At 40.0% G+C, this 18,010-nt stretch overlaps 1 protein-coding gene across 1 annotated transcript in view; it reads right to left on the bottom strand.

Moving 5' to 3' along the window:
- Positions 1-4,339: 4,339 nt before the first annotated feature.
- The window catches only part of PPP1R14C (protein phosphatase 1 regulatory inhibitor subunit 14C), a 56,505-nt gene continuing 42,834 nt past the window's right edge, over positions 4,340-18,010 (bottom strand). The window contains exons 2-4 of the mRNA XM_037393119.1: positions 17,769-17,852; positions 16,361-16,393; positions 4,340-5,650 (exon numbers count right to left, since the gene is read on the bottom strand). Of these exons, the coding sequence (XP_037249016.1) occupies positions 5,576-5,650; positions 16,361-16,393; positions 17,769-17,852 (192 nt within the window). The 3' untranslated portion in view covers positions 4,340-5,575. The remainder of the gene's footprint in view (positions 5,651-16,360; positions 16,394-17,768; positions 17,853-18,010) is intronic.

The raw sequence follows: 18,010 nt of genomic DNA on the forward strand, positions 1-18,010 counted from the left end.
TATGACTATGAGCTACATGAGGGGGAACAGGCCCACCCACAAAGCCAGAGCAAGAGTCCAAGCCTTGCTGACATTGACGTAGGATCCTTCTTTAGGAGGCAGGAATGCTTCTTGTGCTCTTGTCCCTCTCTGCCCCCTAGAAGGGGTGGTCAGACAAGTCTCTCTGTCCTTGAAGTGGATCAGCTCCTACATTTTAGTAAATAGTTACATGCTTCAAGTCCAACCCAGTATTAGACAATTAGTCAGACCAAAACACCTGCTAAGGGCTATCGCAGGATATTTTTGATTATGACCTTGGAAGAAAAAAAAAGTTCACCTAAAATACCAATGCAGTGAGAGAAGACATTTCAGTTCACAGCCAAACAAAACCTGTTAACTGCACCTCCAAAAGAAATTTTAGTCTTAGGTACATTTTAAAAAATAAGTTTTCAAATAGCTCAGTTGCTTTCATTTTGAACAGCTAATGTCAATTTTTGTTGGAAAACAGAGAAGTCTGTAAGCAGTGTAAGTTAATAGCTCAGAGAATTTGGTCATTAGTTCTATTGCAAAAAAATAAAGCAAATAAAGTCCCATTAGCACTAGACAAGATTATTATAAATAGCAACTTTAAAACCTCAGAAACACTCTGTATTTACACTGTATGCTGAATAGCTACCATGGCAAAAATAAATTTTGCAGCACTAGGAACTTTCTAGGCACATTTTCTCTTTTTCACTTTAATTTCTTTCTAGCTTTCAATAGCAACTTTCATTACATTCACACTTACCATTTGCTTACTGCCAGAAAAAGAGAAGTCGTAACATGGAAATCAAGTAAGAGGTAGTATTTGTATATAATATATGTAGCTGGTACTAGTAATCTGATTTGACCACTACATAAGCATGTAATGACATAGCCACAATGCATAAATATAAAAATCAGTTTCATACTTGTTTCCTCTGCTTTACAGTATTTTAAAAATAAATAAATAAATAACCTTTAAAAAATTAAGCAGATGTCTAGAGTTTTAAGGCCTTTAATTATCTTGACTGAACTTAACTAATGAGAACTTTTCTAGAAAAGCATCCAATTTCTATTTCAGAATACTAATAGACAGTGATCTCACCTATTCTCTCAGCAGCAGGCTCAAAGGGCTCCTCGCCCCCACCATTGAGGTTCTCTATCTTCTTCCAGACTTTAAGTTTCCTTTCTTTATCTTTCAGGCATTCATCCTTCTCATAGCTTTTCTCCAATGCAAGAGAACCCTTACATTTCTCATTTTCTTCCCATACAGAAATACATGCAGCAAAACAAGACTCTTCTCAGTTTTCTTGATAGCTAAACATGTAACAGGTAGGTTTTTTAGTGATTTTTTTCCCTAGACTTCCCAGCACTTGATTTCTTTTCCGTCTCCCTCCCCTAAATCTCAACATCCTTTAAAAAGCATTGCACACAGTTATTCAGTACCTGCTTAACATCTGTGTGTGATGCTGGCAATGACAAACTCCACATAGCCAAGCAGCAATTAATCCTTTTGTTACAGCACTTCACCAAGAGTAACAGGCTCTCTGTTGATGTGGCCCACATGGGTTGTTTTTTTTACCCTGGAGGTGCATGTTTACATTAAGGCTGTCTTAAATCAGCAAAGCCGTCACAGAAATAGATTGCTGAGTAATTCCAATTTCACATACACTATTATACTTATGATGGTACAGTGCTCAAGACCCTTATCAAGACTCAGTGACAAGGAGTTTCTAGTGCACAAAAGGAGCAGCTATTTTGCTCCTGCTTTTCTTAGTCATGTTCTCCGAGAGCAAGGAAAGCTTCCCTCCCACATTTTCCCTAGATGGTCCCTGCATGGATGGCAACTTCAGGAATAAACCCCACCATCAGAATACTGGGGGGAAAGGAGCAAAAACAAGGCTGGCAGAAGAATGGCTCACCTCCTTTCTTCTGTGTCACAGGAATATACTATCCTGTGACTGCAGCCTCACGAGGAACACTAAATATGATCAGAAGCACTTTCCTCCTCTTTCTAAGCCAACTGGAAGAGCAACCACGGGACATATCACACTGTCAGCTCCTGCTGTAAAACATGCAAAGGCTAATTATGCCATGAAGCAGACCCCAGAAACACGTGCTCTTGCAGGCAATCTTTGTATACTGGAGAGGTACTTCAATACCAAAACAAAAACCTCAGCTTCACTACATATTTATAAGAAGAAACTTCAGTTCCTTTCATTAGCCACTTAAAAAGACCAGAGGAAGCTCTCATCGCAGCCAGACTCGGCCCTTCTCATGAAAGCTGTCCAGCCAACACAGTGAAGAGCCTGGGCTGTAAGATTTAATTTCAAGTTCTTTCAGTAACAGTGGGCTATTGATATGCCCCTTGAGTATTGCCCAGAGCCAAGAACACCCACACAGTATAAAGACATAAAGCACAATGAAATCTAAAGTGAATGGGTTGATTCTCCTCTCACTTAAGCCAAGGCCAAGAGTATCTCCATTAAAGAAAAAGTAGCAAGAATGAGACCCTGTAATTCTCCAGTAAAAACAGGCCATCTGCAAACAAATATTACTTAGTTTGGGCTTACTCATGGACACTTGTAAGACAGCAAAACATATAGAATTGGAGGAGAGGAAGGCCTTCACAGAAGTGACTGTCCCATCCACACAGACAAGAAAATAGCAAGGACTGTCCCAGTCCTTATTGTTTCTAAGCGTATCACCAAATTAACTGGTTTTAGAAGGGGTAGACTGCTACCTTCCACAGCTACATTAGTGCAAGACAAATAGGACAAAAAGACACAAATGTGTGATGTGTAAAGGGGGCAGGTATTTTTTAGCCATGTAACACAAGGGAAAAAAAAAAAGGATTGTGGAGCTCTGTTTTGTGGTAGGAGGCAACAGAACTGGTGCAGTTACCATTACTTGACATTTCTGATTTTGCACACCATTATTATAAAGGAAGAAAAAAGAATATATATTTGAAATCATAAGTGAAGTCACAAAATACATCTGTGAATATGGAAATTACTAGAACCTTTCATGTTCAGGTTTGGGGCTGTTTCTAAATACCACCTGCAAAAATGAAGGCAGCTATAACCACCTCCGAAGTTGAAGAGGTGCACTGCATGCTCTCAGTTGTTTCAGCCCATGTGTTAAATGCACCTGCGTAAGTTTGAGTTAGGGAATGGCACCCACGAGCAGACAGCATTTCAGACACCAGCTCAAAACTCTAAATATTGCTAGCAAGTCTCAAATCAAAGCATTTTTTCCATTTTGGACAAAAACTTGGTGTTCACAGAAGGCTCTCAGTAGTTTACAAATGAACAGACTTTCCAGAAAAAGGCCTGGAATTAGTACCTTCCCAGTCAAACATCAGAAGTTTGCTAGTAACTAAAACTTCTTTACTAACACCACTGATTTCTGCCTCCAGAATTGAGTGGGGGAAAAGAAAAAATAATAATCTAACAATAGTCCCCTTACCTCAGGATTTAAGGAAGCTTTTCCTGTAACTCTCTCTCCTTCAAAGGGTTATGTTGATACAAACTTGATCATTTAGATCTTGCTACACCAGATCCTCTGCAAGAAGCACAGACCAAGGAGAGACAATCTCCTTGTGGCAAGACCGGTCATTCACATGGGCCTCTTCCAGAACCAAAGACATCACACTGGTAATGCTGAAAACAACGTTGGGAGATCCCAACACAAAAAACGGATGAAATCACAATCTCCTCCCAGTTCCCCTGGAGCGCAGATTTCAAGTCACAATTTTATAAAAAAGTTGCCAGAAGACTCTTTAGGAAACCAGAGCTGAATTGCAACTTCAGCAAGGTACAAGATTCAAATTTAAGATGCTGCAGGCAAACCAACCAAGTCTTTCCTTAGGGCTGCTAGAATTTCTCGAGAATTCAGAGAAAGGGAAGAAAGGCAGAGTGCCTCCTGCTGAAAGACCCCCTGCTGCCACACCTTCAGCAGAGAACTGAGTTACCCGGTGGGAGCCCTCCCCTACACTGACCTCTGGGGAAAGGAAAAAAGGAAGCAGCAGCATTTATCTGAAAGAATATCCAAGCTTTTTTTCTTTTTCTTTTTTTTCTTTTTAAAATCCCCCAGTGAAGGAAGGACTCATCTGCAGATGACTTTCAGAAGTGAAGCTGTGCACCAGGTTACAGAAAGTTGAGTGGTACTGGGCAAGGGCTGAGTGATACTGGGCACATTAAAAGCCAATTAGGGTCAATACAGCTGGGTTCCCACATACTTACCACCTCACAGGCTTCTCTTTTTGATGAGCAAGTCCATTTACCAACCTACTCAGCAACAGTAGTCTTGTAAAGTGTACATGTAACAAGTCACAAGTTGTTCCATTTATTTGAGTAAATATCTGGTAAATAAAATCATCGGTAAACGTTACAAAATTAAATACATTTAAAAAGCTTGCCAGTATACATAAAATTCACAAACATGTATTTCTTTTGAAAAATAAAATATGTTCAGAGCACCCTTGATATAAAATGCCTGACTAACTGGTGTACCTACCAGTATGTGGTAGCTTATTGAACATTTCAGTTAGGCCATTTTCCAGGAGTGAGCAGGGATCTCTCTTCCATTCTTGTTTTTACAAGTAAGAGAGCCCAAGTTAAGAAGACTCCCCACTTCTCAGGGCAGAGCCGTAAACAAAGAGTGTAATATCGTTAGCCCACCTTAATAGGAGAGGAATCTGCATCCAATTAAGACCACATCACTAAATGCAAAACAGTGCTTGTAATCCCTTTTGGTAGCGCTGCCTTTCCTCCACTGTGAAGCAGCTTTTAAAAGGTAACGGACGTTTCTCTAGATATCACGGCAGGCCCTTATTCAGTATAGGTTAGCACAGTTCCAAGACACCATGAGGTGGAGAGGAAATGATCTGGCAAAGCATTGAAGTCAATCAAATAACTTTAAAAGTCTACAAATTAAGCCCTTAAAATTCCCAATTCTCATATGCTGCAGTCTAAACAAGGAGATATGATGAAATTCTTCACTGGGCTGCTTTAAGGGTATTTATAAAAATGGCAGCACTCATTTTAGTAATCTAAATTGATACATTCTGGTAGCAAATTTGTAATAACCACCATTTAAATAATTTACTGTAACAAATTTTTCCTTCCATCCATGTGAAACAGTATTCACAACCCACTTTATAATTTATGTACAGACAAGCACAAGGAACGTGACAACCATGAGTTAAATGTACAGCCAACTTAAAAACGTTATCCAACTAGTTGCAAGAAGTCTCCTAGCTCTGTAGATTTACAAGATCTTCTGGTTCACCACGTAGGCTTGCTGCCCCTCGTCACTAACTCTTGGATTCTTCACTTGCTTCAGTAATCCTCAAGTGAAAGTTGAGCAGCATCCAAATTGTTGATATTCTTGATAAAAAACAAACTGACACTTAAAAAAGAACCATTAAAACACACAGAAGAAACTCCTCGCGTCAAAACTGAATGAAATCAAAAAATTTGTGGAGAAAGACAATTATTTTAATAAAGGTCTTGTATTCAAAGTCCCATTTCCCTTGCCATGTCTTTTACAGAGTGCTACTACTTCAAGTTATTTATATACTCTTCTTTTGAGGGGGACTGAGTTTCCTCATTCCTCTTATCCGAGTTAGCAGCTCTTTGATAAATTCCTAGGAAAAAAGATTAGAAGATATGAGTAATTTTTATGATCCCATAATGCCATGATTTTGAACTAAAACAAAAAAAAAATAATCAAAGCAAACCATACATTTTATTTAAGTTTTTACCACTAAGCTGGAATTTCTCTGGCCTGATCTCCAGGAACCTTATATGCATGTTAGAAGCATGTTCTCATCACACAGTGGAAGTGTGAACAACTAGCTCTTCCTCTGCATGAGTGTTCAGGCTCAGTTGCTAGCCATCTTTCAGGCTTTTGCTACACAAGGCTTTCTACCAACTGTTGAATCAAGCAAAATTTATGGCTGGATACAACACAAACAGTTGAAGCAGACTTTAACAGTTTCAAGCCTGCACAGAAATCAGCACTTCTGTCAAAAGAGGTGTTTCTCTCACCACTCTCCATGCTGGCATTAGCATTTTGGTTGGTTGCATACTCAGCTGGAACAGACAGCTGATCTGGGTAAAAACTCATGTTTTTCCTCTTGCCCTGCTACTTTCCAAGCTGGCTCGGCTCTCTGGCCAGGCTCACCACTCAGCCCCACAGCAACACTCGTGCCAGTCTGAGGCAAGTCAGGAACAAGACATCAGAAGTAGCACCACTGGCTTATGCTGGGTGAAACTGGTTGTAGAGCTCAATGAATTAAACTATTCTGAAAATATAAAATTAAAAAATAAAAAATCATGGACCAAGTCTTTATTCACAGTGATATTTTATCTAGTTTCAGCAGATTTTCTTTTTTAAAATATGGGGAACAGAAACTTACAGAGTTGCATTATTACCCAAATTCCTTTTTGTATACAATTTATTATAACTGTAGATGCATCAAAAGCTAAATCACCCTCTTACTGTCATAATGGGAGAATAATGTTTACCCACAGTACTATGTATACACGTGCAAAAAGGTTCTTAGGAAATAACTTAGCTATAAACATAGAATGTAATTATGAATTTAGTCAGCCAGATTGATGTGAAAGGCCAGGTTGGATGGGGTTGCCAGGTGAGCAGCCTGGTCTAGTGGAAGGTGTCCCTGCCCATGGCAGGGGGGTTGGATGTAGATGATCTTTAAAGTCCCTTCAAACCCAAACCATTCTATGATTCTATGGAAGGACAAAAAGTTGACTTCCTCGCTAAATGCTTGAGGCTAAGAAATCCAGTGAACAAGGTCACCACCTAAACAACAACACAGAACCTTTCAAAAAAAGTCACATTGAAACATACACTATCCAGGTGCTACATTGTACATAAGAAAAGTCTCTAACTGGGTATTTTAACTTGAAAAAGAAGTCAGGTTTTCCTGGTGAGACCACAATCCTGGCAGGTATCACCCCAACAGAACAATTTCCTTTCCTGACACTGTATGCATGTCTATACTGTAGTGCATGTACTGTTGCACCACGGCTATCGCACTAACACTAGCTGTGGCTTCAACTAACAGCAGCAAAGGCAGAGCAGCAGACATATAGTGTGGGCTACAAACACTCACCAAGAACCTTTCATATTCTAGCCTCCACTCCTGAACTAACTAGATCAAGGCCAATACAGGAATACATCTATGCATATCAGTATACTTCCCATCTGGATACTCAGCCTAAAGAGATGATCAAAAAAGATGATTTAAGACCACAAATCCTCCCCCTCCATCCTCTAGAAGCTGCCTTTTTCCACTGCACAGTGGTACAGGCCACTGCAACAATATCCACTCTGTACTTGTCAGAGTACAGCACTTATCCATTCAGAGGTCAGAAAAAGGAGGGAGACTGGTTTACTCTAGAAGTTCACAGCTTTCAATGCACTGTGCGTTGGTTATATGTTATCCTTTCATCATTGTAAAAACCTACTAGATAATGCAAAACTAATGCGGCATGGTGCTGCTTGAAACATAAATACACTTCAGGATTTTTTACTATCAAACTTAAATGGAGCCTGGCAGTGAAGTCATTATAGAAATAAACTCTCTGAAGTGATCTTAAAGGATTTTTTTACTTGGGATTAATGCCACAAATATTGCCTTTTATCAGCTTTTCCCATAAAAAGCTATAGTCCCACGCCAAAACATCAGATTAAGATAACTTTGGGAAGGAACAGGCTGAAGTTCAGTTCTTCCCTTTGGAAGACTTCATTAGTCACCTGTTAAAGCCACAAATACTCTATATCACCTTCACTCACCATCAAGGCAACAACGAGACACTGCAACTGGAAATTGTCCAACTGCTTCACAGTTGAAAGCAAGAGCATTAAAGGAAGGGTCATCTGCAGAGTGGACAGGGAAATCTATGGTATCTGACTGTACCCATTTGGGATATCTCTGTTTGAGGGGCACCTCTGCTACTTCTCTGTCCATTTCCTCCCACAACTCAGAAGAGTTTGGAGCAAGTTTCCCTTGGATATGAAACGCAGCCAGGGGTCAATTTCTTTTCAATATGACATTACAGCAAAGGGGGAGACTTTCTCCCCTTTATACTCTGAAGTGGTACCGCAAGCACCTTCTTCTGCAAAACAAGATATTTGCTTGAAGTTTTCAAAGAAGTTTCACACCAACTAGAAACTTCTCAGTGCTGCCAAAATAAATCAAACTGTAGGGGCAATGTCCTAAGCAGATCTGAGGTAACTGAGGCTATTCTTATGGAAGAGAAGGCAGCTGTATTCACTTGGAAGTACATACAATATTTGAAAACACGTTACCCCTCAGGAATTATTTTTCTTGAAATAAGCATCAGCAGTACTGAACATTAAAACCCAACAACAGCATTTTGTGTGTGGCAAGCATTTTACATAATGCAGTAGGGCTGTTGTGTACATCCCACGGTGTGCAGACAACAGCATTGGTTCAGTACATTTCTGATTTAAGTACCATTTTACATCTGACACTTGCATGGAGCCGGCTGTCATTATCACAGTTGTGCTCTGGTGCTTGTGCCTTTCTTATTTTGCAATCCCCATCAAAGAAAGGCAGCATCCTAGAAAAGATGCACATTTTCCCTCTTGGAGGCAGGAAAGGAGACTTCACAGCATTTCAAGAAGCCTTCAGTGTATAACTAACCAGCCCAGCTTTATGACGGTAAAACCCATTTGTTTTCTTTAAACATCACTCAAAAATTGCAGTTTTATTCCTTGTGGACACTTGAGTCAAGGCTTAATAGCCACATTTATCTCAACCACATACACAAAAATAATTTTACACAGAGCACTGTACTGAAATCCCCTTTAAAAGACATGCTGAAGTTTAGCATCGTGCCTTTGAACGCTGATCATGTACCAATCTATGTTAAAAGTAATTCTGTAACGCAGGTTGAGTTATCTACTTACATAATATTTAATTCAGAGCTGGAAAACATTTACCAATAATTCAGCTAAAGATTCAAGAACTTGTGATTTATTCCTTGGAGGGCTAAGGTCAGAAATGCACAGGCCACATCTGCTTTTAATAGAAGAAAATTCTGATACCAGCACTTTGAGCCTTGGTAAATGGGAAAAAAAAATAATTATGTATGCATATATATATATATACACATACACACACACACATAGATACATAAACTCAGTTTGAATTCTTTTTACAGGTTTTCTGCAAGGATACCACCTTTAAATACAGTTTTGTTACAGGTATTAAGAGTCCTGTTAATTTATAATACAAAATCGTTGCTTCTAGAAGAGGTCTTTCTAATTTTAAAGGCAAATTTAAATGAGAGAGAGACTAAATCTATAGTTCATTTGAACTCATCTATATTCAGCCTTAGGCCTTTGTCTTCCACCTTCTCTAACACTCTCCTTTAAATCAAAGGTATTCAGTTCAGAAAAAGCATTCATCTAAAGCAGATTAAAACAATAAAGACTACAAACAAAGGTGAAATGATAATTCAGGAAAGGGGAGGAAATCACTTCACCTTTCTGCTTTGGAGGTGTGATTCATTGTTTTACCGAGGTCATTTGACAGACAATGAATTCCAGGCTTGCTATTCAAGTCTTCCCATTAATTCTGTAGGCTAATTAAGACTCTGCCTCTCCAGATTTCTCTTCCACAAGCAGTACACATGTAGGACTAGTTCTTAAACAAAAATTTAGGGTTTCTAGTCCACCTGCTTCACTAGAGCATGAAATGAATCCTAAACCAGCTTTCCTCCACAGCTTTAATTCCTTACAGCCAAGTCAAAAAAAAAAAATATCAATTTTTCCTTGACTATTTGCCCAAGGCTTTTTCCTAGAGAGAGCCCAATTGGCTGGATGTAAAAAGTCAGCCTGGAGAGCAATGCCCCACAGCTACTTGGGGACAAAACTAAACAGTAGCTAAAAAATGCCATCTGAATAGGAAGAAAGAAAAGGAAGAAGAAGAGGGAACTCTACTACTAAACACCTTCCACCTTCCACACAGGCTCAAACCTGAAGCCAGTGATACGGGAAGAATGGAATGGAGGAGGCACACGTGCTTTGGGAGCACAAGGCCAGGAGCTGCCTTCCAATAGAAGAATTGGTGCAGCATCTCTGTAGCCTCACAGAACAATGCCATCCGCACAGCCTCTCCAGTGAGATCACAGGACCATCGGTGCCCACAGGCAGCAATTTAGCTTCTCCATGAGCCCTGTATGAGCCACTGGCTACATATCACAAAGCTTAGCTATGGTAAAAACACACAGTCCAGTTATTCTCTAGTTCATCAGCATGTAAACAAGCACAACTTATTCTTGTCACCATTTGCTTCTCCATTCTTATAATATTGCTATGGATATTTGTAAGTTGTATTCATGAGTACTTGCAGAAATGAAAACATGCAAGCTTAATTCCTTCCAACGCTGTAGTACAATGTAGGGCAGATCTCAGCAGGTATGTAAACAGTTTTAGTTCACTGAATTCAGAGTGGTCAAATGGATGAACAAGAAAACACATCCTTCTAGAAATGCCTCTGTCTGCACTGCTTTTAAATATGCATGTTTCTTAACTTTTTCCTCTACAAATTGTCCTATTTGATTTCAAGCAATATGGACACAGAATACAGTTACTGTGGCTTAATAATTTACCACCCATCAGCTGACCTGCAATAAATGTGTATGAGCTCCTAGGCTCACCCAGATGTTAGGTGGTACACTGCACTGAAGCTTTAGGACACATATTTAGTTACTATTGCTTCGAATGTGTATCCTATGTATTGTTGGCTTGCAATTATATTAAAAAACCAAGTGGTAACATTAACTTGAAATAATTCATAACACAGTAGGACAAAACCCATATGATCCTTCAAAAGCTGACCATTTCAGGAGGGTTGAGCTTTCTATTCATGTCTGTGTACTAAATACGTACATTGCCTGAAGACATACCCAAAATATGTTTTAGTTTTAAGAACCACAGTGCCTGGTCCACTCTAAAAAGCTGCATCACAAGCCTGTCATCTGCTCCAGCTAGGAATTAAACTGGGGGAAACATATAGTTAAGCAAACACATCTCTGCCTTTCTCAAAATTAAGTGTTAAAGCTGCTAAAATAGTCCAGCTACTGAAGTAACTGAGTAGTCAGTGACTTAAATCTCTGCCCAAATTTTCCAGAGAATATGCACAACACTTTAACATAGTTTTCTTGGAAATCATATTGAAAATCATTACTAAATAAAAGTTCCCAGCAAAACAACTTTCTTTTATCATGCAACTTCATATCCTTTTTCTTCCATTTTGCACTGGGTGAAGAACTATGCAAACAAGATGGTCTGGATAGATTTAATCCTGCCTGAGCGGGACAGATCTCCAGCCCATTTGCCTGAAGCTTTCTTTATTTCTGTGAGAAAAGAAAAAAGCAAAGAAAACCCAAATCTAATTTATTTGGTTCTCTTCAAAGATGCAGACACTGTGTAGCTCAACTGCATCTTTCAGAATCAGTAAACAAAAATTGCCCACCCACTGGATTTTTCTCCCATAGTAGTTTAAGACTCTCCTTGTCATTTCTCCTGTCATCACTTTGGTAGTCCCACCAGTGGAAGCTCTAATTCACATCAGCCACAAATATGCCAGATTTTCTCCAAAGCCCAGTCTAAATGGGTGGCCTCACTGCTACCAATAGCACAGAGATAGAATAATACAGATTTAGCCACCTCCTTCAAAATATGTGTCTTGACAAAACCTCATTGATTTCATGCCAACAGCAGTCTTCCTGTTCTAAGTAAGTCTATTGTCAAGTATCAAAACACTATCATCGAGATTACAGTTTCTATTTAAATTTCTTTGTTACATTCACTGCAAACAAGACTCAAAATTTCCCGTGACCTACATTAGGACTCTCTACTGTGTAGACTAGGGGTCCTCAAACTTTTTAACCAGGGGGCCGGCGCGTGGATGAAGTGGCAGGAGGTCATCTGCAGCTGCTTGGTTTCCCCCCCCAACGAGGGGGGGGCGAGGGGGTCTGTAAATACCGGGGGCCGGATTGAGGACCCTGGGGGGCCGTATCCGGCCAGCAGGCCGTAGTTTGAGGACCTCTGGTGTAAACAGAACAGAGACAGCAACTTGACAAAAGTCTGACTGGGATTTTCCCCAGCCAACACATGGCACTAAGTGAAGCACTGGCTGCTCTGGCACGTCGGTGATGCAGGAGGATGATCCTGCTCCTTTCTAATCACAAAAGTTCAGATCCAAGATTTGGTTACAGCACTGATTTTGCCGATAGTATACCCTTTAACTTTATGCAGTCCTAAAAATGAATTACTGTTCTCACACCTCAAGCCTTGTCTTATGTCACGACTACCTGACACATACTGCTTTTGGACTAGGTATGATAGTAACAGAAGAGAGAATGGGAAGCAAAGAAGGTGTGAGCCATCTGAAGAATATTTCTAACACTGTTTAATTTTGCACAGTGGGAAGACCATCATCATGTGTCATAGCACTGTCCTCATTCGAGATCCCAAAGCCTTGAGTCAGGCAGCTACTCAACTTCTCTTCAACAAGTGTGACTTAACTACACAGAGCAGGGAGGTTGTGGCTCAAGTAAAAGAATGTAAAGTATAGATGCAAGTCACATATTGCAGTGATTAACACCTATAAAAACATGCATTTTACAGTTTTCTAATTAGAAAATATATCTTCTGGCCACTCTTTTTTTAAAAAAATTACATTTGTAGAAACAGCTAAGTTAACAAATTGTGCCCAGAAATTATTTTTAGTTTCTGGCATATTTTACAAACTAACTTTTAATGACTGAATGACACAGTTACATTGCATATGAATCTTGATTAGCAAATCAACATTTTAATTTAAGGATCATTAACATAAATTTAAATAGCACCTGAGAATCATACTGTGTGCACCTTCCTAGTTAACCTTTAGTTGCCTTGTTTGGGTAAACTACATGACTCTTCACAACAAGGTTCCCACGTTACACATTTCCGTACAAATTAGAACAACAACCAGTAACTGCTACTGTAGAAAAGCTTTTAAAATTTTAGAGCACATTCCACAGTCTAGCTATATTTCTTTTAGAAGAAAGGTTTCAATTCATAGCAGTTCCTCTTAAGTTACTGTCAGCTACTATCTTTGGTCAATTTATTAAAAAAAGCTGAGAATTCCTTCCACATTTCAAGTGACCTGGATAACTCTGCTTCTTCTGGTACATGCAAAAATCTCTCAGTCTTTCCTTAACCTTTAGTCTAAGTGGAAGACACTAAGCAAAACTGACTTGAGATATAGTTTTGGGTTAGTTGGTCTGTTGTTGTGTTTTTTTTAAACAGATGGCACAAAGTTTCAAGTTATTAAGCTTTCTGCCTGTACTATTTTTTCCTTATATTCTGAATAGTGGAGACATATTACATAATTTTTTCCCCAGTTAGGGATTACTGCCTTTTTCAAACCGTATAACTCTTGATGCTAAAATCCCTAGCGCACTTACTGAGTGTATTTGATTGCTCAGGAGAAATTCCATCAGCTCACATCCATTCTGCACAAATCTCCTAGAAATCCTTTCACAAACCTATCACCTCAACAGTTTCGCATGGTCTGCAAATATGAAAGGATTGCAGATTTTCAGGACAAGATGTGCTTCATATAGCAAATTTAAGCCAACTTAAAGGCTCCTCTTAGTCCAGAGGGTAAAAATCACTATTTTTAAGCAGCCTAAGCTAGCAGTCATGCAGTAGTACTGGGCTTATTATACTACAGATGAAGAAAAGTTAATGCTGTCAAAAGAGTCCTGGGAAATTACTCCCATTTTGGCAACCATCCTCACAGAAGAGTGGATGAAGTACTACTCCTCTCAACATGGCTATCTCCAAAGATTGTCAAGGAAGATGGATATTCTCCCAGGTAAAGGAGCTGCCTCTATCTCATCAGCAGAGGACTGAAGAGACAAGTCACAAGTTCAGTATTAAGATGTCACCTTGATCCAAATGCCTTGAGAACAGTTAAGTAGACTTAACTGTTCAGGATGTTGTTTCCTGCAAACTGCCATGCCAATTTAATTTATCAGCACAGCACAAATATTTCCAGCAGTTCTATCACCAAGCTTTCCAGTGGAAAGCTCACTAATGTCTGTCACATACCCTTATCAGAGGTCTGAAATTTGTCCTTGGATCAAGTGTCAAGCTTCAGAGCTAAGAAAAATAATTCATAGAACATGTTCAATGAAGAAAGAAGAAGGGTAATTACTCGATTCTCTGTCTTCTACAGGCTAGGGAGCTGGGCAGAGAGGAACCTAATGAAGTTCAACAAAGGCAAGTGTAGGGTCCTGCAGCTGGGGAGGAACAGCCCCCTGCACCAGTACAGGCTGGGGGTTGACTTGCTGGGAGACAGCTCCACTGAGAAAGACCTGGGAGCCCTGGTGGACAGCAAGTTGCCCATGAGCCAGCACTGTGCCCTCGTGGCCAAGAAGACCAATGGGATCCTGGGGGCCGTTAGGAAGTGCATGGCTGGCAGGTTGAGGGAGGTGATTCTCCCAATCTACTCTGACCTACTGAGGCTGCATCTGCAGTACTGCATCCAGTTCTGGGCTCCCCAGTTCAAGACAGACAGGGAACTACTGGAGAAGATCCAGCAGAGGGCTACAAAGATGATGAGTGGACTGGAGCATCTCCCTTATAACAAAAGGCTGAGACAACTGGGTCTGTTTAGCCTAGAGAACAGAAGACTGAGAGGGGATATTGTCAATGTCTACAAATATCTCTATGGCAAGCATCAAGAGGATGGAGCCAGCCTCTTTTCAGTGGTGCCCTGCGACAGGACGAGGGGCAACAGACACAAACTGCAACACAGGCAGTTCCATCTGAATCTGAGGAAAAGCTTCGTTTACTTTGAGGGTGACAGAGCAGTGAAACAGGCTGCCCAGAGAGTCTGTGGAGTCTCCTTCTCCAGAGACATTATAAACCCACCTGGACGTGATCCTGTGCAACCTGCTCTAGATGAACCTGCTTAAGCAGGGGGTTGGACTAGATGATCTCCAAAGGTGCCTTCCAACCCTGACCTATTCTCCGATTCCTTATCTGCCTTCAGATAACCCAGAAATAAGAGGTCAGCACATGAGTGGCTGCTAAGCTCTTGGCAACCCTTTCCTCCCACCCACTCATGACCTCCAGTTTCTCTCCCTAGCCTGCGACAAGAATCATGTCAGGCTCCAAATGCCATATCAGTCTTCACACCTATCTTACGAAGAACAAATAAAGTTCAATAGCATCTGTGAGAAAAGGCTGGAGGAGGCTGACAGGGGTCATCTGTAGTGTAACATTACCACAGTAAGACGTCTGAAGATTGATATTTGTATTTTCTTAAATCTAGCATCTCCATAATGTGATATGTGTGTTATCTGCCTTAAAGAAACCAAGGTACAACACAGTCCAAACCATACAAGTGTTACCAAGAAAGTCTTTCTGCGTCAATTCCCTGCACTGTCAGAAACTTAGTAGCAGCAAATGTAATAGCAATTCTAGAGAATTTTACCAATCTAACACCGGAATCAATAAAAATGGAAAAGCCCTGAAGAAAGTATCTGATGGACAGGGAAGTGTCTATTTAACTGTACCACCCACTCTATTATAAACACAGCATAGCAGCCACCAAGAAACTGACCCACAACCTAGACTTTTTTTTCCAGTGAGTCCAAGTTCATTACAACATTTACTCTCCCTAGTAAGCACACATTACTGTATGAGAAGTAGGCTATACTGGCACTGGACAAGTTAATGGATGTTCAAGTTAGAAGTTGAGTACTCTTAACTGAATCCTGCTAGTTCAGATTATGCCATGATTGTATTTAAATCCATTCACAAAAAACAATTACCTGAGCATATCTATAATATGCGTATCTACATAACAGTTCCCATAATAAACAATTTTACTGTCAGAGATAAAATTAAATGGCTTCACATCAAAGAGCACACAATCCATCTCTCAAGTTGAAATTTCATGCAAATATAGTAGGGTTTTAACCATCTGATGAGACTTGTGTTTAGTTCTCTTGTAACATGACAGCTTTAAGCATCAGCAAAATCAATAAGGACATTACAGAAGATAATATTGATACTTCAGCTGGAATGATCAGCAGTTCCTCCACAGGGCTCAATCCTGTTCCTACTGTACTCAAGTGACAGGCGCAAACATTTACAGGATATAAAGCTCCAAGTCCATCAGCTCCCAATTAATATTCCTATATTTACTTTATCATAAGTATAAAAAGTTGCTTTAGCTTAAACACAGCTACACTTTCCACATGTAAATAGTATTTAAGAAAAGTCTTTTTACCTCTGTTGGTTTGTAGCAATCTACGAGAGTTTCCTAGAAGCAAAATACAAAAGTGTCAGTTCCAATACAGAATAACAGTGAACATAAACAAGGCCGCAGTATGAAACTTGACAAGGAAGCAGGGAAAGAAAAGGAGAACCAGGAAACACTGGATGAATATGCTACTGAAAACCAAGCATTACAGTAAGTCACCTTTGCTCCCTAGGTGGATCAGAAAGATTTCAATAGGAGAGAAATGATGGCTTTTTCCTCCAAGTTCGAAGTTACAAAATCCCTCTCTCCATGAAAATCTGGGAAGAGGAGACTCCAAGAACATTTCCCCCAGCAGTACACATGTGAAAGGTAGCTTTCTGTGAGGGCACCACAGTCTTCACAATACAGAAATAAAGACATGAGCTAGGTCAGGCATTCCTAGCAGGGCAGCTGCAGCAGCTAGTTTAGGCAGAAGCAGCAAAGCTATTTATGAATGCTGAGTAAACAGCCTGGGGCCATGCCCCATGTGTCTGTGGCTGGGCAGTGGGCACTGAGAAAAGGGTGCCAACAGGCACTGCAAATCAGATGTGGTGCCTCAAAGCACTTCAGTCACCTCTCAGAAGTGAGCTGAGGGCAAACCACTGCTGTGGGACAGGTTTCCTTCCTTTAGTGCATCTGAGAAGATTATAAGCAGAGACCCTCATATTGGTTTTCTATCTTGATTTAGATATATGTATCTTTATTAAGACAGTGATGTTTCTTTTCTCCCACTCATTCTTCCATTCAGCAAACTTTTATCTCAAACAGAATTCAGAGATTTAGAGAGCTGGTTTGGATTGTATAACTTCAGCAAACAGCTTCTGCATTTCCTTCCTAACTCCTGTTGCTGATCATCTTATCCTTTCCTCAAGCTTTTAGACAAGCTACTCCAAGATAACTTGATGAGTTCCAATTTCTAGGTAGTATAGACAGAGAAACAGTTTTCAGTATCCTAAGGACAAGGCAGGATTTCTGGTCTGTATATGCACACACGTATATTTCTGCTGCTGCAGTGAATCTCAGAAACTACCTGGTCATCATAACTGACTCTCAGCCATAGTTTTTCTATGTAACTGTTGTTTATTTTTTTATGTTTTCTGTTATTTATTTTAGATACTTGTAAAACTTAGAATTTATCTAGTTGTCTCAGCATATCTCCCTGTATTATTGGATTTTTGAACTTTTGTTTACTCTTGTTATCATCCACCTTTCAGAAGTTTTTTGTCCTAAAGGATTTTAATTACGTTTGTACAGTCCAGTAGATTATGCTAAACTCAGACCTAGGAACTTCTCAGTTCTAGTTTTACACTTACAGTGGATTCAATCAAACACAAGATATGGACTCAGATGCATTAATTCAGCTACATTCCAATTTAAAATTAGAAAATAATATTACCTGTAATTTAAGAGCTCTCTCCTCTTCATTGGCTGCATCAAGAAGGTCATCAATGTCAATTTCTACATCTGGCATCTCTTCTTCCTGAAAAGCAAAAGTTCCCACTTAGTCCATAGAGATATCCTACACATAACCTCAAAAGCAGCCTAGTGATAGCACACATAACCCCATCTGCCTGGAGCCAGACAAGAAGGAAATCAGCAAGGGATGGTGGCTTGATTCCTTCCTCCCAAGCCAGCAGA

Source organism: Falco rusticolus, chromosome 6 (assembly GCF_015220075.1).
Source record: "Falco rusticolus isolate bFalRus1 chromosome 6, bFalRus1.pri, whole genome shotgun sequence".
NCBI classification, from domain to species: domain Eukaryota; kingdom Metazoa; phylum Chordata; class Aves; order Falconiformes; family Falconidae; genus Falco; species Falco rusticolus.